General features: G+C 41.2%; 1 protein-coding gene across 8 annotated transcripts in view; it reads left to right on the top strand.

Moving 5' to 3' along the window:
• NBEA (neurobeachin) overlaps positions 1-21,022 on the top strand; it is a 581,951-nt gene that overhangs the window by 168,255 nt on the left and 392,674 nt on the right. For all 8 annotated transcript variants that reach the window (XM_060234688.1, XM_060234693.1, XM_060234692.1 and 5 more), the window contains 2 exons: positions 10,777-10,903; positions 19,204-19,331. In XM_060234688.1, coding sequence (XP_060090671.1) covers positions 10,777-10,903; positions 19,204-19,331 — 255 coding nt within the window. The remainder of the gene's footprint in view (positions 1-10,776; positions 10,904-19,203; positions 19,332-21,022) is intronic.

Genomic DNA, 21,022 nt, shown 5'->3' with positions numbered 1-21,022 from the left:
AGAACAAACCAGTAGACAAGTGCACCTTTAAGACCAACTAAGTTTTATTCAGAGTGTAAGCTTTTATATGCTCTAAGCAGATTTCCTCAGACAAATAGACAAAATCAGATCATTTTGTCTGATGAAGTCCGCTTAGGTCATACGAAAGCTTACTTTCTGAATAAAACGTAGTTGGTCTTAAAGGGGGAACTTGTCTACTGGTTTGTTCTAAGGTCAGTATTAAGGATTTTAATGGTGAATTTTCATATGTAAGCAGCAGGTATTTTAATTTTAGGAGTATAAAATCATGCTGTTTATTTAATGCATATGAATGGGTTAGCATAGTGTTCTAAGGTGTGTGTTTCATATAGAATATTTTTGAATGAGAGCTTGGGTGAATAGGACAATCTGGTGTCCACATGTTTTGTTTGTTTATTACAGTTTTAAGACTAGAATAGAGTTTAATCAGACATAAAGTACAGTAATAAAAATTCAAATTTAAGAACTTTTAAAATGTGATTTTCATAATTTAAGATTTAATGCACAGAATTTAACAACTAGACATTTAATCAGAATTTTAATCAGATTAAAACCCAGAGTCTATATGATTTTGTTTGAGAGAGATAAAAGAACCTAATCAGGATAAAAGAACCTTTCTTTGGTAACTGCCCATCTCTCTTCTGATGGCATTTTATTAGTATTTAATTTTTACTCCACCTTTCTCCTCACTGGAGATCCATAGTGGCTTAAAACATTTTCTCTGCCTCCAGTTTATCCTTGTAACAACCTGCTGTCTAAGTTAGGTTAGGCTGAGAGTGTGTGACTGGTAGGGATGGACAAGAATTGGGAAAATGGAGGTTCATGAAAGTTCGTGGTTAGTGGGGTTTCAGGAACCATGAACCTCCATCCTGTTTAATGAGCTGGTTTATTGTTTGTGACACAGCACATCAGTGATGTCCAAGTCCACTTGGACGTCACTCGCATGCTGCATGTAGCTTGCAGAAGTCATTTTAAGGGTGCATCTTGCAAAAGCTATTTAATGACAGCACGATTCACAAGTGGACTTAGAGGGCATTTAAATGTCTTTTGTGTTCACTTGCTGAGTCATGGTGCAGCTTGGATAAGGCATTTAAAGAGACCATGGTCTCTTTAAATGCCTTCACCAAGCCCCAGCAGCAACACGAGCATGCCTGCTGTCATGAACCTCCCAGAACCACCTGGGAGGATTGTGGCAGTGGGATGGCACAAACCTTGGTTCGTGAACCCACAAACTGGCCATGTTTATCATGAAATTAGATTTGTGGCAAGGTTTGTGCCCATTCCTAGTGACTGTTCCAAGGATACCCAGTAACGTCTGGCAAAGTGGGGATTCAGACTTGTGTCTTCAGTAGATATTGCAACATTCCAACTAGTGCACCATACCGGCTTATCTGATGACTGACAGATTCCTTTAAAATAATTCATAGAACAGTGCAATTACTAATTCATAAATCAATGTGATGAGTTCCTGATGTCTAGTCCTTGTTAATAGGCTAACTTCCAAATTCTGGACCAGCTGAAGTTTTCAAACAATATTTAAGCTTAGTGTTATTTCTAAAACATTGCTGAGCTCTAAACCAGGGATGGGAAACCTCTGTCCCAAGAACCATATGCGGCCCTCAAGGTCACTTGGTGTGGCCCTTGGGGATTGCTGGGCCAAGCTGAGCCATGTGGTAGCCTCCCTGGGGCCTGGCTGGTCAGCGAGGATTGTGGGGCCCAGCCATGCTGTGCAGCAGCCTCCCCAGGGTCAGGCAGGGATCACAGGGCCCAGATGTACTGTGTGGCAGCCTCTCTGGGGCCTGGCTGGCTGGCCAGAATTGCTGTAGGGCCTGAAAAAGTTACTGTCACTGTTCAGTTTGCACTTGATTATCCCAGATGGTGCAACCTAATATGCTAATATTAGGGGATGCAGTCTAATATGCTACTGAGTTCCTGCTGAGTTTATGAACATATGAAGCTGCCTTATATTGAATCAGACCCTCGGTCCACTGAAGTCAGTATTGTCTACTCAGACTGGCAACGGCTCTCCAGGGTCTCAAGCTAAGGTTTTTCATGCCTATTTGTCTGGACCCTTTTAGTTGGAGATGCCGGGGATTGAACCTGGGACCTTCTGCTTACCAAGCAGATGCTCTACCACTGAGCCATTGCCCTTTTTTTACAAAAAAGTCCTGAACCTATGCATTTGCCTAGGGTGGCGAGCTGGGGGTGTGTTTGTATGTGTGCCAGATTAGGCTCTCTCCATGTGACTTCAAATAGAAAAACAATTATTTGTATTAATTTTGCTGGCCTGAATCATTCTCCCTTGGCAGAGCACTGTTTTTTAAGTTAATAATTTTTTATGGCCTGCGAATGATGTTATAAATCTTCATATGGCCCTTGGCAGAGAAAAGGTTCCCCACTCCTGCTCTAAACTGACATAGTGTTCCAGATTTTTTTAAAAAATTATTTCTCAGCCTCATGTAGGTGGGTTCCTACTGAGGAAAGAATTTCATTGGAGAAAAAGATGTTTGGTGCAGTTTTTGTAGCTCTTTTGGTATAAAAAATGTCTTTATTTCTTAAATATCTTTAGCATGTTGGTCTGTTGAGGTTGTTCTCTCTTGATCTTTCATGACAAAACCGTTTCATATAAATTCTGCTGTGAAGAGAAATTGGCTAAAACATTTCATAACCTGTTGCTGTACTGCACTGCCTTCAAAGTTGTGCTGGGATTATAATATTTTTTATATTATTGCTTTTTATTGTGACTCAGTTGCTATTCCATGTTTTAGTATATAGTTTTATAATCATCAGTGTATTAAATGTGTGTGGCATTTTATCTGCCCTTTAAAATTTTGTCACACATTGGGATAAGTCTTTTAAATACATTGTTTTTCATTTTATATTGACTTTGTCTTCATTTGCTTATCTTATGGCAAGGCTAAATAGTCATGAGGCATTCATTCAAATATGTACACCACCTTGAGCTCCTTGGAGAAAGGACAGGGTAAAAATGTACTAAATAAATAAATAAATAACAGCATGTTTGTCCCTTGGTCGATAATTGTTGGTAATACAAGAATATGGTGTTAGGCAGGAGCGCTAATAGGCTACTTTGTCAGCCAGCATTCCCACTGTATTTGCGTTCTAGTTAAACTGGCAAGATGAGAATTTTCTTTTTGCTTCCTTTTACTTGAATTGATGAAAAACTAATGTAACAAAAAGTTTAAGACTTTTGATCTACCAGCTAGACCATTAATAAACTATTTTTATTTCATTACTCAAATTATTTTTCATGTGTCTGGGTTTAGATATATGACTAATTTTTTTGTATAACAGTACAGCATTTTATAATAAGAGATCATTAGTTGTAAGAGACTGAATTTAATGGAATTTACATATTTAAAATATTTATATCCTGTCTTATGTCCTTTTACTTAATGCAAATCTCTCGGCTTGGCTTCGCGAACGAAGATTTAAGAAGGGTGCAATAGTCCACGTCTGCTGCAGGCTCGCTGGTGGCTGACAAGACCAATGCGGGACAGGCAGGTCCGGCCACAGTGGCTGCAGGGAAAAGTCTGATTTAGGGTTGGTGCTGTAGCAGTGCGATTCTTCCTCAATCTCCTTTTGTCCTCAAGACCAGCTATGCGTGCGTTCTCAAAAGAAGAGACAGCCTGGTGGATGGTGTGCCTCCATGCTTTGCGATCTGAGGCTAGGTCAGACCACTGGTGATGGTTGATGCGACAGGTGCCAAGGGATTTCTTCAAGGAGTCCTTGTACCTCTTCTTTGGTGCCCCTCTATTTCGATGGCCGGTGGAGAGTTCGCCATACAGGGCAATCTTGGGAAGGCGGTGGTTTTCCATCCTAGAAATATGCCCTGCCCAGCGCAGCTGCGTCTTCAACAGCAGTGCCTCGATGCTGGTAACCTCCGCCCGCTTGAGAACTTCAGTGTTGGTCACAAAGTCACTCCAGTGGATGTTGAGGATGGTGCGAAGGCAGCGCTGATGAAAGCGCTCAAGGAGTCGCAGGTGATGACGGTATAAAACCCACGATTTGGAGCTGTAGATGAGGGTTGTCATCACAACCGCTTTGTAAACATTGATCTTTGTGCCTTTTTTCAGATGCTTGTTGCTCCACACTCTTTTGTGCAGTCGGCCAAAGGCACGGTTTGCCTTTGCCAGCCTGTTGTCGATCTCCTTTTCGATCTTAGCATCTGAGGAGATGATGCACCCCAGGTAGCTGAACTGCTGGACTGTCTTCAGAACTGATTCACCCACAGTGATGCAGGGAGGGTGATAATCTTCCTGGGGTGCAGGCTGGTGGAGAATTCTGTCTTCTTCAGACTAACTTCTAGGCCGAATAGCTTGGCAGCCTCTGCAAAGCAGGACGTCATATGCTGCAGAGCTGATACCGAGTGGGAGACGAGTGCAGCATCATCAGCAAACAGTAGCTCTCGGATGAGTTTTTCCATTGTCTTGGAGTGGGCCTTTAGTCGCCTCAGGTTGAACAGGCTGCCATCGGTGCGATAGCGGATGTAGACACCATCGTCATCATCTAGATCTACTGCGGCTCTTTGAAGCATCATGCTAAAGAAGATCGTAAAGAGAGTTGGCACGAGAACGCAGCCTTGCTTTACACCTGTGCCTATTGGGAAGGTCTCCGAGAGGTCGTTGCAGTGTCTGACTTGGCCTCGTTGGTCTTCGTGTAGCTGGATGATCATGCTGAGGAACCTTGGGGGACATCCTAAACGTTCCAAGATTTGCCACAGGCCTTTCCTGCTAACGGTATCGAAAGCTTTGGTAAGGTCGACAAAAGTCACATACAGAGCCTTGTTTTGTTCCCTGCATTTCTCTTGGAGCTGCCTGAGAACAAATACCATGTCGGTGGTGCTCCTGTTAGCTCTGAAGCCGCACTGGCTCTCTGGGAGGAGTTCTTCTGCAATGGCGGGCACCAGTCTGTTCAGGAGTATTCTGGCAAGGATTTTGCCTGCGATGGAGAGCAGGGTTATCCCCCGGTAGTTGGAGCAGTCTGACTTTTCCCCTTTGTTCTTGTATAGGGTGATGATGATTGCATCGCGAAAGTCCTGTGGTAATTTGCCTTGTTCCCAGCAGGTGACAAGTACTTTGTGAAGTGAACTATGTAGTACTGTGCCCCCATGCTTCCAGATCTCTGGTGGAATTCCATCAACTCCTGCTGCCTTGCCACTTTTCAGTTGCTTGATGGCTTTATCAGTCTCTTCTAGAGTGGGATTCTCATCCAACTCTGTTTTCACTGGTTGAAGTGGGGTGAGGTGAATTGCTGAATCTTGAACTACGCGGTTGGCACTGAAGAGAACCTGAAAATACTCCGACCACCGGTTCAATATGGATGCCTTGTCTGTGAGGAGCACTTGGCCGTCTGCACTACGCAAGGGACTCTGAGTCTGATATGATGGACCATATACTGCCTTCAGGGCTTCGTAGAACCCTCTTAAATCACCAGTGTCTGCACACAGCTGTGTTCTCTCAGCAAGCTTGGTCCACCACTCGTTCTGAATGTCTCGAAGCTTGCACTGGAGGTTGCTACATACAGCGCGAAAGGTTGCTTTTTTCCTAGGACAGGAGGGCTGAGCAAGATGTGCTTGGTAGGCAGATCTCTTTTTCGCCAGTAAATCTTGGATCTCTTGATTGTTCTCATCAAACCAGTCCTTGTTCTTCCTTGTGGAGAACCCGAGGACTTCTTCAGAGATCTGCAGGACAGTAGTTTTTAGGTGTTCCCAGAGTGCTTCTGGAGAAGGGTCTGTGGGCCAACTGGGGTCCTCAATTCTTGACTGGAGTTTTGCCTGAAAGGCAGCTTTAACTTCGGCTGACTGGAGACTGCCAACCTGAAACTTCCTCCGAGGGATACCTCCTCTCCTGGGTGTGGGTTTAAAGTGAAGACGGAGATTGCAGCGTACAAGACGATGATCCGTATGACATTCTGCACTGGGCATTACTCGGGTGTGTAAGACATCTCAAAGGTCTCTCTGGCACACCAGAATGTAGTCGATAAGGTGCCAGTGCTTGGACCGTGGGTGCATCCAGGTTGTCTTCAGACTGTTCTTCTGCTGGAAGATAGTGTTGGTGATGGTGAGCTGGTGCTCCATGCAGAATTCTAGCAGGAGGCGCCCGTTGTCATTGCTGTTGCCAATGCCGTGTTTGCCAAGTACTCCTTTCCAGGCTTCCGAGTCTTTACCTACTCTGGCATTGAAGTCGCCAAGGATGATCACCTTGTCCTCTGTAGGGGTCTTCCGTACGAGGTTGTGTAGATCAGCATAGAACTTGTTCTTTTCTGCAGGATCTGCTTGAAGGGTTGGGGCATACACACTGAAGAGTGTTGCATGCTGCTTGTTTTGAAGTGGGAGGCGCATGGACATGATGCGATCTGAGTGACCTGTTGGCAGGTTTTCGAGTTTGGAGGCAATGGAGTTCCTGACCATGAAGCCAACGCCAGAAAGGCGGCTCTCAGCCTTTGACTTACCTGACCAGTAGAGGGTATAGCCAGCACCGTGTTCTTGAAGACTACCTTCCTCAGGGAAACGGACCTCACTGAGAGCTGCTATGTCGATATTCAACCTGAGAAGTTCATGGGCAACTAGAGCAGAGCGTCGTTCAGGGCGACCACTGTCTACTGTGTCAAGCATGGTTCTGATGTTCCAACACGCAAGCTTTAGTCTTTGCACACTTTGTGAGGCAGGTGCATGCCTTTTCTTTGTTGTTATTTTTCGACCGCAAGTAAGGATGCCCGTTGACCGCGGCTAGCCAACTGGGGTGGAGGAGACGAGCTTTGTTTAGGCCACCTTTTCTAGGCCCCTCTCCGTGTGGAGCAAGCAGTGCTGCCCCTAGATAAGGCTGCTTGGTCGTTCAGGGTGCTGCCGAAAAATGCTTTCGTCTCCGGGTTAGCATCAGGCGACCAATACCCTGAACCGCCTACATGCAGGATCGGGACTGCGGCTTCCAGTGGCACCTTCCACCTGCCGTTTCGCCCCTTGCCCATCGCTGCAGGACTTGATGCGTTGTGGGTTGTGTATGTGGATATGCCCTTCAGGCCTGCGCAGAGGAATTTTTTAGGTGAAGCCCAGTGTGCGCTGTACTGGCTCCACCCTTTCACCTGGGGGTCATCTGCCATGGCCCAGTAAGCCGGGACGCCGGCAGCGAGTCCTCCAGGTGGTAGGTGTTACATTAATGAGCTCTATCTGCCCGGGTTTGATGTTAGAGTTTTCCTTCTCTTAGGCTGGCAAGGTTGGTGGGCCCAGCCTGCCCATCCGGTTATACCGCCGGACAATTCGGTCGCACCATGACGTAGCAAACTCTGTGAAAAACAGGGGGGACCAGCGAGAAGGTGTTGCTACGGATGCAGTAATGCAGGAGAGGGGGGTGGGGGGGTGGGCTCCCTCTGGGTATCCTACCCCCCCAGGGAAAGTGTATGCGCAATACATAGCCTCTCCTCTCCCGGTGTAGTGAATGCCGCGTGGTCACTGTCTGGCTATTCCTGGCAGATGGTCAGTGCAATGGCCTCTCCTGCATTAATGCAAATAGTAAGTAACAAAAAGTTGCAGGATTTTCCCAAAACGTGTACATTACAAGTTAAACAGAATGTACAAGTTACAAATGCAGCCAGACCTGCCAAAATGTTTTCCTTTTACTAAATGCACTGTGAAATAAAACACAACTTCCTGAACACAGCAAGTGAAGTTGTTAGATTGTATATATAGATAAAGCTCAAACATTAAATAAATATAATTAATAAGGGAGCTGCAAGAAGAATAATTGGAAGATGTGTTAGTGACTATGACTTTTTAATGAAAGAGGTTTAAAATATTTTAAAAGGAGACTTGAAGCTTTTCTGACTGAAATATGTAATTGGATCCCGAAACTGGAATGAGAATGAAAAGAAATATACTGAATTTTCAGTGGTAGAAAACAGAATGCCTAAACAGGAAGAGAGAATTATTAGACCAAAGACATTTTGAAAGGCAATGTGATACTCAAAATTTTAAAAAGAGAAATTTATAAGGAAACATTGGTGCCCTGAATAAATAAAATATGGATTTTACATCTGAATTTGAAAATGAACTCAGAAACAATTTTAAAACTTAGATGGTAAGAAATAAATGTCAAGGCATTAATTTCCCTATGATATTCAGCAAATTGTGCAAGAAGTGTGCTGCTGAATGGTGGCCCATTGTCACTTCTCACCACCTGTGGCATTCCAAATGCTGAAGATTCTTTGTCCAGTTGTATTATGAGAGACACTGCTGATGTAATAGTGATCAGTTCAACAACTGGAAATCTGGAATAGTCATCCATGACTACAAGCAAATATGAGCTGGAGGGGAGGTCACGAAAGTCCACACTGACTTCTACCCAAGGATGAGGACGCAGAGTGGCTGTGTGGGTGGAATTTCATGGTCCAGTACTGCTACTTGACAAAGGATACAAGACTGGACACAACATATGACTTCTGAGTCCATCATTGGGAACTAGACCTTCTCCTAAAGAAGTTGCTTAAATTTCCCCACTCCTTGGAGTTCTTCATAAACTAAAGATATGGTCTGCGCCCATTGACTACGAAGCATAACAATCCTGATTGCCTGTAGCAGCAGGTTTGTGTTGGTGACTGTCAATTCCTACCAGATGCAAAAAAAAAAAAAAGCTTGGGTAGCACTAGCATGTCTGAATGTGTTAGACACTTGGAAAAAAGCATCTGATTAGCCATTCTGGACAATTTTAATTACATGTTCTGGACAGCGATCTGCATTTGTGGCTTCTTGAACCTGCTGTAGTTTTGTGGCTTTAGAAATGGCATGAGATGTAAGAAGAAGAAAAAACATGAGCTTCAGCAAGTTCTGTGAGGTATGAATGACTGAAGTATGAATGCAAGAATGTCTGGGAATATCTGGATTAATCTGCAGGTTGCCCTTGCCAAGATGACACATCAATGTGTAATCATAACCTTTCAGTTGCAACATCCAGCATTCAATATGAGCTGGTGGTTGGAATGAAACACTGGGGAAGATCGGTTGTAATGGCTTGTGATCAGTAATGATTGCAAACTGACATCTATATAGGTACATGTGGGAAAAGTAAGCAACAACAGCCAGAGCTTCTTTTTCTGTTTGTGAATAGTGACACTCAACTGTGGTGAGAGATTTTCTGGTATATGGCATGTGAATACATTGCCAGTCAGATCTATTTGAGTCAGTATCACTCCAAGCCCCACAAAGCTGGCATCCACTATAAGTTCAGTGTTTTTCTGTGGAACAAAATATGCCATTGTTGTATCACTAGAGAGAAATGTCTTGAAGTGAGATAATGCAGCTTGATGTTTAGCTGTCTACTTCCATGCTTAATTCTTGTGAGTGAATTTTCCTAAGCGATGAGTAATGGTTGCAAGGATGGGAATGAAGCACCACAGTATGTAGCAAGGCCAAGTAAGCTTCTAAATTCAGATTAAGTGTTTGGGTCTCCAGTTTTGGGAATGCCACTCTCTTTGGATCAGGAGAAACACCACTGGCAGAGAATACGTCTGCAAAATATCCAGTTTGTCTTGGACTGGAACTGCTCCAGATTCTAGTATCCTGGAACTAAAGTAAAACATGGAAGGACTACTGAACATTACAGTTATAATAGCACAGAGGGGGGGGGGGGTTTGTGTGTAGCTCTCTCTGTTATTGTATATTTATGGCAGGATGGCACACAAGGTATACACTAGTCATGTTGATCTTTTGGTTCACAGTAAACTGAGAATGTGGCTCTCTGTGAACCATGAAGTAAGTACTATTGGTCTTAGATAAATCTCCATTAGCTTCATTTTAATACTGTATGAAGTATACTTGCAAACTGAAGGCCATTGCTTCTATTTGCAATAGATCATATTGCATATGATCAATTACTGGAAAGGGAGGATCAATGCAATTCTCAGTGTTCATTTTTTTCAGACTAGACATTAAGGAAATCTCGATCTATCATTGTTCAGTCAGTCAGAAATAATTTAATAATTAGACATTGACATTTGCCAGTCCTAATTCACCAACCATTGCTAAGAATGCAAGACAATCTTATGTATTAAAATGAGAGTCATCTGTTGGTATGGTTTGCCCCTTAATATCTAGTAATATGGGAGTGTATAAACTTTTATGTAATATGGGTTTATGAGAGAAGTGTTTAAAGATGATGATGTGTACCATACTCCTTATACGTTATCTAAAATATATTTTAACTTTAAGTCCATATGATGAGGGGGAGGGATGGTGGCTCAGTGGTAGAGCATCTGCTTGGGAAGCAGAAGGTCCCAGGTTCAATCCCTGGCATCTCCAAAAAAGGGTCCAGGCAAATAGGTGTGAAAAACCTCAGCTTGAGACCCTGGAGAGCTGCTGCCAGTCTGAGAAGACAATACTGACTTTGATGGACCAAGGGTCTGATTCAGTATAAGGCAGCTTCATATGTTCATGATGTAAAAGTGGGGAAAATGTTAAGAATTTTGAAAATTAGTGGTTCTTAGAAAAAAGCTAAAAGTATTAGATATGAATGATTTAATTCAGATAACAAAAGCTAATGCTGTTCTAAAAATGAGCATCCCATAAATGAACATTAATCTACTATTCTAAAAGCTAACGTTAATCTACTATTCTAAAAACTACCATTAAACACTAACATTAAAAGAGCTTTGTGTAAGTGTAATATATATTTATAGATGTGTGTGTGTGTCACCTTTAAGAAACTGACAGTTTTTCAGACTAAATGTACTCTGTTTTGGGAATAGGTGCAGTGGATTCAGGATCTTCTTCCTCTTCATCATCATCTAGTTTTGTGAATGGTGCTACCAGCAAGAACCTCCCTGCTGTTCAGACTGTTGCACCAATGCCAGAAGATTCAGCTGAAAATATGAGGTATACTTGATAGTTTAGTCTAGAGCTGGGCAGATGGTGAACCACTGACAATCCCAGTTGTCCACCTAGTGCCTGCTGGTTAAGAGGTTATTGGAAAGGACACTGGACCAAGGTAGGTCTTTGTTTCATCCAGCATTTATATACTATTAAGCAAGAGTATATACTTGGCTGGGATAGAGATTATATACACGTTAAATACATTCTTTGTATTTATAAATCTAAATTGTTTGGGCAATTTTTGAGGTTCTAGTATTTTTTTGAAAAAAAAAAAAACCACATAAGGATAATCAACCCACTCTTGATTTGTCCCTCACTCATGAGAAGTTTAGTTCAAATAAGATAAATAATGAGAAGTTTAGTATTAATGGTTGGACTAGGTCTGCAGAAACAAGAATTCAAATTGCTGCTGCCATGAAATCATGCTGTTTTAGCTTAATCTATCCTACTAGATTAAATGGATTGGCAGAGAACCCTAAATTCCTTAGAAAAGATGGAAAAGAGAAAAATTTGATATAAAAATATGATTTACCTTTTTATTTTTATTAATAAACAGTACATAAATCTAAACAATACACATATTTTATATAAAAATGTAATTTATTAGTTTATGCACTTTTAAAAACATTAATTTCACAAAGTTCTGAAGCCAAATTCACTGAGCCTGCTAAAACTAAATATCTGTAATATGAATGAAAACAAATTTTCCCATTGTTTATCCTCACCTCCATGTGTCTCACCTCATTTTCTAGTCTTTTTAATATAAACATTAGATAGTAATAACCTCCTCAGGGCCAGGAACTGAGGTCATATGTTCTGTAAAGCATCATGGACATTGTTGTCCCTATATAATATAAATAAATAAAAAGTAATGGAGCAAAACTTACTCAAATGCTATCAAAAGAAATATTATCTCCTAAATTGGTTGCATTTTGATTTTCTTTACAAGCAATTCAGGATCATGATGTACAAACAGGGACCCAGAATAACTTGTAGGGGTCACTTCATTTCTCCCCTGTACCCTTTCCTCACAGCTTTTCATCTGTCTTTCTTCCTGGCAACCCTTACATCCCCTTTCCTTTATATTCACCAACCAACTTTCTTTTTTCTACCCCCTCTTTTAGCTTTGCTACTTATTTACTTCATTTTTATACTACCTATTCCCCCACTGGGGAACACGAAGTAGCTTATAACATTCATCTCTCTTCCATTTTACCTTCAAAACAACCCTGTGAGATAGATGGAGAGATTGTCACCCAACAAGCTTCCATGACAGCATGGAGATTTGAACCTTGGTCTCCAATATCCTAGCCTGGTACATCACATTGGCTCTCAGCTTTCCCTTCTTTCCTCTTCCTGGCAGCCTCTCCCCCATTAAATATGGCCAAATTGTAAAAGTTGTATGGTAATAAGTTGCCCTGATGAGTCCTCCCTCTGTAGCAGGAAAGGAGAGCCGAAGTGGACTGGGAGGCCAAAATATCTTTACAAAGGGCCCTGCCATCTCCCCTCCTCCATTTTATTGACAGAAAACAAGGCTTGTGGTTGCCTAGCAACCAGAGCTGTAACCAGGATTTCATGGGGGGGGGGCTATGGCAGCATTTTTTGTTTGAGGGGGCCAGGGGGCCACCCAGTTTGGCTCTAAACATTTTCTCTGCTTCAAGTAAAGTGACAAGTCCCCCCCCTTCATTTGTCTAACTCAGTAAACCTTCCAGGGGGATCTGGCTGCAAGTAGACTTCTCTCCCACATCTGAAGCCCCTCCCTGCTGGTCTCTCTGGCCAGGCAAAAGCGAAGCCTCCTGCCTGTCCTCCCGGAAGGAACTTCCCCTCCTTGGATTTTAAGGCCCTGCTGCTAGCCTCAAGCTAGCAGGGGCTTGTTTCTGTTCCAAGAAAGGCTTCCTCCTTCAGCACCCCAGTGCTTGAAGGATCTCTCTCTTTCCCAGCATTCTTCTGTGCCAGTGTGGCGAGGTGATCCCAGGAGTCCTGTCCCTGGAGCATGAGCGCTGGGGAGGACCAGCCATAGTAGGGGCCCAATTGGAATATGTCCAGCACACAAGCCAGAAAGAAAGTGCTGCTTGATCGGAGCTGTGGTGGCAGCTGCTGCTTGTTTTGAGCAACACAGCAGAGAGGAGACCGACAGCAATGCTACAGTAGCAATGCTGCACTTGTTCAGAGCAGCGGTGAGTGGCAGTGAGCAAAGGGGCTGATTGGAGGCCTTCCAGTGGAGGGGCCATACAGATGGAAAGGGGAAGAGGTTGAATGGAGTGGCCTTCCCCCCCAACCCCCACTGTAGCTACAGGCCTGCCAGCAGCCCCCATTGTGACCATTGAGGGCATTATTTTCTTAAAGGTACAGACAGCTTCTCTTATTTGGGGAAGGGGTGTTAAGTCCCTGATCACTTTCTTTGTTTTTGATTTTTAAGATTTCAGATTTTTCTGCAGACTTCAAGGCTATTCTAAAGTTTGCAAAAGGCTGTATCTCATCTGTTCAGAGCACCAGTCTCTGGAATTAAGCAACCATGGGCCATGTTAAAAATTAAATGTATTTATGATGTTATAGAATCATTTTCTGAAATAACTTTTAATTTAAATTCTTTTAAATTAAATTAAAAACTCTTGCTTTTAATTTAAACTTTTCCCCAAGATATACATTCTAATTCTGCATTGTGCAAATTAAATAATTTGGGGATGGTGGAATAGAGGTGCAGAGTTTTTGCTCTTTGCTGCTTGTGAAGCTATTTCTTAGAAACAAAAGACAAAAGGAGGATATAATCATCTTCAAATATCTACAAGGTCGTCACAAAGATCAATTGTTATTGAGGGCAGGACAAGATGCAGTGGACTTAGGTCATAGGAAGGATAAATGTTTATGGTTATCTTCCTGTCAGCAATGGATCATGTTGCTTAGAAAAAATATAGAACCTTCTTCATTGAATAATTGTAATAGGAGACTTAGTACATACCTCCTGAGTAGTTCAATAAAATGAATTCTTCCTCTGTTCACAGAGTTGGACTATATGATCTTTACTGGGGAACTCTGTAATTGAATGATATATTGCATACATTGATTTTTCCCTAATAAATCATAACAAAATTGAAGGTTTTAGGAGGAACTTCAGTGGCCATGTTAAGATATGAATCTCTTCACTACTTCTGTTCAGGCTCAAAGAATGTGGAAGAGTAGATGTCTAAGGGGGAGATGGTTAGTTTCCCCTGAGATACAATACTTTATGTATACTATGGTTGTTAAAAACTTGTTCTTATGGCTCTTGATTGATTTTATCAAATCTGTCAGACAATAGCTGAGCCTCTTGTCTGTAACTATATACACAGATTGCATACCTTGCTTGCATCTTTATCTGTGGATGGGGTCTTTTTTAAAAAAAGTAGTCCAAGGTGCACTCTTGGCTTTTCTCCAGTCCATTTGGAGGTTTTTCCTCCTGTGTTTTTTGGCTATACAGACAATTGTGTTGCTCTGGGAGTACTCCATTAATTTATTTCTTGTGAATGCTGAATTTAATTTAACCATTAATTTCATAAATGATGTTGTTTCCCTGATTTCTCTGTGATCAAAAATGTTAAATAGACAACCTTCCCTTAGAATCACACATTTTGTTCTGAAACACTTTTTCCTGTTTCACTGTCTATAGTCTAAAAATTGTTCAATATCTTGTTTCATGTAATATAAAGAGATAATTCTATCTCTGAAGAATTCTCCCCTCCTATGACTTCCATATTGCTGAGTTGTATTTTGTTTAAATAGCATGATAAGCAATTACTAATTCTTAAATGCTGAAAGCTTTTTCAATGTCTCTAGAGATGTATTAAATCTACTGCGCAATAGACAGAAAACCTTCTGTCTACAAAAGAAGATGTAGGTAATCTTTATATTTTACTTTCGTTAAGGTCAGTTTCAGCTTTAGAACAGAAACAACTAATATACTGACTGTGCTATGCCATGAATCATAATTCTGTATATTCTCCTTTTAGTGCACTTTTGTGGCACGTTTATTTAAAATGACTAAATAGTTTTATGAAAGCACTCCTAAGAAAACAGATGCTACAACAGAAATATCAAATGGCTGGTTTTAAAATGAGTGTTTTAATACATTTCCACTGGAAAACAATTAAAAGTTTCAAATGAGTGTGTGGATGGAGACCTTCACTCATTTCGTTACATCATATATGTATTGGAAAGTGCCATCAAGTCACAACTGTAGGGTTTTTCAAGACAAGAGACTTCAGAGTGGTTTGCCATTGCCTGCCTCTATGTATTGGCCTTGGACTTCCATGGTGGTCTCCAGTCCAAATACTAACCTGGGCTAACCCTGCTTACTTTCCAGGACCTGATGTGACTGGGCTAGCCTGGGCCATCTAGGCCAGGAGGACGTCTCATATACCTTATTATGGTTATACTATCTGAGCATTCTCAAAAGAGAGTAATTTGAAAGTACACTTCAATATATTGTACACATTTAGAATAAATGCTTAGTCAAACTATGCTGGGCAGAATATATTTTGTGTCTTTAGTGTGTTCCAGCTTTGCAGATAAGTGCTCACTAAGCAGTGCAATTACGTGGTTCTTGGAAGATAGTTAAACAAGATAACCAGTGGTGGAAGAGCAATGTGATTTCATTCCTACCACTCTACAGATTGTTTGCAGAATGAACTAGACCCATTGTTTGAATGCAGTGAGACATATCTCTGCATGGTGGCAGGGAGAAGGCTCATATCACACTTCTCCAGCACTGTTAGACTGCTGCAGTAAATGTATAAAGCTCTCTGTGTTCTCCTGTACTTTAACTGCTTCTTTCTACCAAAAGCAAAATAACTATGGGCGATACCATTTAGATTTTGTTGCTTATTGTTATTAATTATGGCAAGCTTTCCAGCTATAAAAAAGAAACTGGAGAACCAGTGTTTTCCAAAATACATTGTAAGAAATGACTTTCGCACAATGTGAAGGTAACAAATGGAAAATCCTTCAATTCTGTAACATCCCAAATGATTGATACTATATTTGTTCCTCAGAATCTATTATTGAAAGAATAACTCATCTGGTAACACTCTTTCGTATTCTGCTTTGTCTCTTTTTTGAAGATATATATGTATATATTTGCTCCTCATTCCTAAACCTCATGATGCCATTAAAAGTTAGAAATGTTTTCTGTAACATCTCAATTCTGAAACATTCTACTTTTCATATTTTAGTAGGAACCTGGCCAACCTATTGTATAGAAACAGCTTCTTTTCTGTTTTCTGAATCTACTGAATAAAGCAGATGCAGCAGATGTCTTTCATACCAGATTTTGAAAAGGATCAGACTTTACAGTTAAAATATGGAAACACTAGCTATATGCATCTTTCAGTAATTTCAGATTTTAGAACATTCTCAAAAATGGAATTGGGGGGGGGGGGGTACAAATAAGTATATTTGCTTCATTTATACCCCACTTTTCTCCCTAATGTAGACCCAGAGTGGCTTACAAGATGATACTGGATTTATATCCCACCTTTCACTCTGAATCTGAGTCTCAGAGTGGCTCACAATCTCCTTTATTTTCCTTCCCCACAACAAACACCCTGTGAGGTAGATGGGGCTGAGAGAGCTCTCACAGAAACTGCCCTTTCAAGGACAACTCTGCGAGAGCTATGGCTGACCCAAGGCCATTCCAGATAAGAGTCTGTGCACTTAACCACTACGCCAAATTGGCTCTCCTTCTCAATTTTCCCTTCTCAGTTTTATCATAAACCACTCTGTACAGAAGGTTAGACTGAGAGCATGTGACTAGGTCAAAGTCACCCAGCCAGCTACTGGAGCCAGCATTGGAGATTTGAACCTAGGTCTCCCAGATCCATGTCTGCAGGGACTGCCCATTGATTCATTTAGTGGCCATTTTGCTATTACTGGCTAAAACAGACAAAGGGGAAGTAGAATGATGTTAACTGTTGAGTATCTAGACAGCCAAACCCTTTCCTGATGTTTCTGTTCCTGTAGAAATTTTAAAACTTATTTTGTATTGCAAATTGAGAATCCAGACTACAAGATAGAATCCAGGCATTCCACTCAGTATATGACTAGGTTACAGGGGGCTGGGATTAGAGATCAGGCTTCCATCCTTTGATGGGGCTCCATTGATGCCCACATCAAGGGTGAAGAGCTTGGGGGAATTCCTGGATGCCTCTCTGACTATGTAGGCCCAGGTTACCACCACTGCCAGATCAGCCTTTTTCCATCTGAGGTGGGTCAGACAGTTGGTTCCGTATCTCGCCCCCCACGACCTGGCCACAGTGACCCATGCGATGGTCACTTCTAGGCTAGGTTATTGTAACTCTCTCTACATGGGGCTGCCCTTGACCCTCCTCCAGAAACTCCAGCTGGTGCAGAACGCTGCTGCATGGATGTTGACATTGTCACCTGTACAGGCACGGATCCATCCTGTGCTGCGTGAACCTCACTGGCTACCTATTGAGTACTGCATCCGGTTCAAGGTGTTGGTACTTACATTTAAAGCCCTATACTGCCAGGGGGCAGCATATCTTCAGGACTGCCTCTCCCTGTATGAGCCCCGTAGGTCCTTACGATCAGCGACCCAACAACTTTTGGATCCATCTGACCTCAATAAGTGCCAGGGCCTTTTCAACCCTGGCGCCTGCATGGTGGAATGAGCTCCGGGTCCTGTGGAATCTGCTCCAATTCCGAAGGACCTGTAAAACAGAGCTCTTTTGCCGGGCTTTCAGCTGAGGCAGTGGATGTCACTTGTTACCGGACTCCCTCCTTCATTCAATCCCAGTGCTATAAGATCTGCTGGATCTGGACAATAGGCCATGTCTGTGAGGCAGAACCTGCCATTTTAGTCTCTATTGTCACTCTGTAGTTTTAGGCTTTATATATTTTAAATTGGTCTTTTATTGTTTTTACTGTTGTTTGATTTTATGATGTAAACCACCCTGACCCTGTCCTACTGGAAGGGCGTGCTAAAAATAGAATTAAATAAATAAATATCATTAAAGTTACCTTGTGCAGACTGGGCTCACAGTGTGTTTTCTAGGGGAAATGAGAAAGGTAGGATTCTGTTGTTTATACCTTTCACACATTTCCTCAACCTGTCTATTCTTTCCTATTCCATCTCTGTTATCTCTACTGCAGTTGCAAAGCTTGGAGGCATATCGTCATAGTTGAGTCAATAAGTAAAATCTGAATTAAGAGTACCCTTCCCACATTTGTTTGGAATTTATAACTAGTTTAAAGAAATCTCCATAAATGGATATATTGGTGAACTTGGACTTGCTGTAATTTCCCATAAGTTCAGTCTCTGATTTCCAACCTGTGCCATGTTGCATTATTTTATTGCATCATTACTTACAAGACTTAAAATTGGAGCCCAGCACTATTACAATCATCTGTTCATTGACCAGAACAGCAATAAGTGGAAGGGAATGAAAGCTTCCTTTCATTTTTAGCTACAAGAGTGTCTTGAACTTATTAACCAGAAAAAAGTGTAAGTCCAGTGACACCTTAAGATCAACAGTTTTATTCTTTGTATGCATGCACCCTTCTTCAGAAGTGTATCTGAAGAAGTGTGTGTGCACATGAAAGCTTATGCCCAGAATAAAACTTTGTTGGTCTTAAAGGTGCCATTGGACTCAAACTTTGTTCTGCTGCTTCAGACCAACCTGGATACCCACCTGAATCTATCTTATAGATCAGAACATGATTCTTTCGCCATCACAATCTACATGGAGTGGAGTGGGTGGGAAAGTTTGCTACAATCTGAGTTTCAGTAATCTCTAGAAGATATGCAACAAAAAAAGCCAGGATTTAATCAGAAGGCTGTAAGTAAATCTAAACTACAGTTAATAGGGAGAATGGCTGAAGGACCTTGGCAGTTTTTTGAGAAAGCATGGCCAATATGGGGCTGTCATCATCTTCCATGAAGCAACAAACTGATGTAAGAATCCTTCTGCAGCATCAAAGAAGCTGCATTAAGCTTCAGTATTCATCGGTATGAGGCATAAACATATTTTGCTTGGCTCAACAAATAGAAACAAGCAATTCCACTGACCTTCCACTGTCCCATTGAAATCTTTGAAAAACTGAGAGTGAAAGGGCATCCATTTGTTTACCATATATAAAATATTATTGTTTAGGAGTATGACTGCCAGATTGTTGATATCATTGATGCTTAAATGATAGTTTTAATCACTAATTCTACTATTTTATAGTCAGTTTGAAGAATTTATTGGGGAACATTGATAAATTATGTCATGATCACAAATATTTGTTTCTCTGGTTATTTTCTCTAGCATCACTGCAAAACTTGAGAGAGCCTTGGAAAAAGTGGCCCCTCTGCTTCGTGAAATCTTTGTGGATTTTGCCCCTTTCCTGTCTCGCACACTATTGGGCAGCCATGGACAAGAGCTTCTAATAGAAGGTAACTGGATTATTCTGGGTTTTATAATTTAAAAAATGCAAATGTGGCAAACTGGACCCGTTTTTCATTATCAGCAGAGTTTATATGTATTTATAAAGATATTGATAGATACAACAGTAAAGAGGGAGAGCAAAGCCTCCTTTACCATGCATAAGCCTATGGTTGTTTGTTCCGTATTGGAAAGAGAACAGATCTATGTCCACACTGTTTTTCTAACTGAAGGGCATTCATTGTACACCTGTTTATATCATGTTTGGCATATTTGAACTACAGAGCTAAGCAAGCAAGCTCCTTTTTATGCATTTGTATCTTCTATATGTGGCTAGCAAATCATTGGCTTTTTAAAAATGGTCCAAGGGTGTTTTTCACAGGCAGGTCAATTACTTCAGATGACACATGTATGAAGAATTTAAGGACAGTTACTCAAGGAACTATTTTAAAAAGGAAGAATCTTGAAAAATGTTTAAAAGAATAAAATGTTGCAATGCATTTGTGCTGCTGCAGACTTTCATTTGAGCATTCCTACAAACTGTTTTGTGTATACCTGACAAATAACCACCCAAGGTCACCCAGCTGGCTTCATATGAAGGAGGGTGGAATCAAACTCAGTTCTCCAGATTAGAGGCTGCTTCTCTTCACTACTACACCACGCTGGCACCCTGAAAATGAGCATTTTTGTAGGACCCCCCACCCCACCTCACATATCTATTCTTAATCTTCTTTCCCTCCCCAATTTAGTTCTGTATCAGAGAAGAAAATTCTGGTCCAAAAAAACTATTCAAGTTACAAAGGAAGCACAATTCAATTTTGTCCTATGACAGATGACCCCCCCCCCCCAAAAAAAAAGCTGTATTATGAATTGCTATGTTTATAAGCTCTCCTCAGATGCAAAAAAATAGTGTGTCAAGAGGCAACAGAGGGGGAAGTCTTCAGGGAGGGGGGGAAATCATATGTCTCATACATTCATGGAGTTAGTTTAACTGTAGCTTGTTTCCTAGTGAAGAGTCAATGTAAAGAGATTGTAACTTCTTGTTCATTGCAGGTTCTTTGGCAATGTACAATATGTGACAATTGAACTGTTAAACAGGACAATAAATAATGAAGTGTGCTTTTATTTAGTCCAGATACTGAATTTTACTTTATATTAAATTTCACAAATTTCTGAGAAAAATATTTTTCTTACATGAACATATTTTATTATGTATATTGCATAAAAATTAGCTTTTATGCTGTAAGAATTTTGATTCTTCTTTAGATGAAAAATAACTATACAAAGGTTTCAAAATTTTAAATAAATTATTTTTCACAAACAGAGTCATTGTTTCATTCCTATCTGTAAACTGTTTTATTTTATTTTAAATACCTTTGATTTTAAATTTTTGCTTTCTCTGTTGCGGCATTTCAAATATGAAATTATTTTTTACTAATTTCTGAAATAGGGAAATACTATGTGTAACATGGGATTCCCAGTGATTTGTGAGAAGCACTTGAACTCAAATGGGACTCAGCTAAGAAAACAGCTGGAGGGGCATCTGAGGTTCTGTATTACTGCTCATGGATACCAGGCTGGTGGGAAGTGTTGTGCTGCTTCCAGCAATCTGCAGTCATATGGCTCATGGGTCTTTTCTGGCTCCCCAACTATCATTTCCTATCCCAGGAAGGTTTGTTTCTGGAGTCGCCATTCTGGATAG

This window comes from Heteronotia binoei, chromosome 3 (genome assembly GCF_032191835.1).
Source record: "Heteronotia binoei isolate CCM8104 ecotype False Entrance Well chromosome 3, APGP_CSIRO_Hbin_v1, whole genome shotgun sequence".
Taxonomy (NCBI): domain Eukaryota; kingdom Metazoa; phylum Chordata; class Lepidosauria; order Squamata; family Gekkonidae; genus Heteronotia; species Heteronotia binoei.
This window is presented reverse-complemented; position numbering and strand designations above follow the sequence as displayed.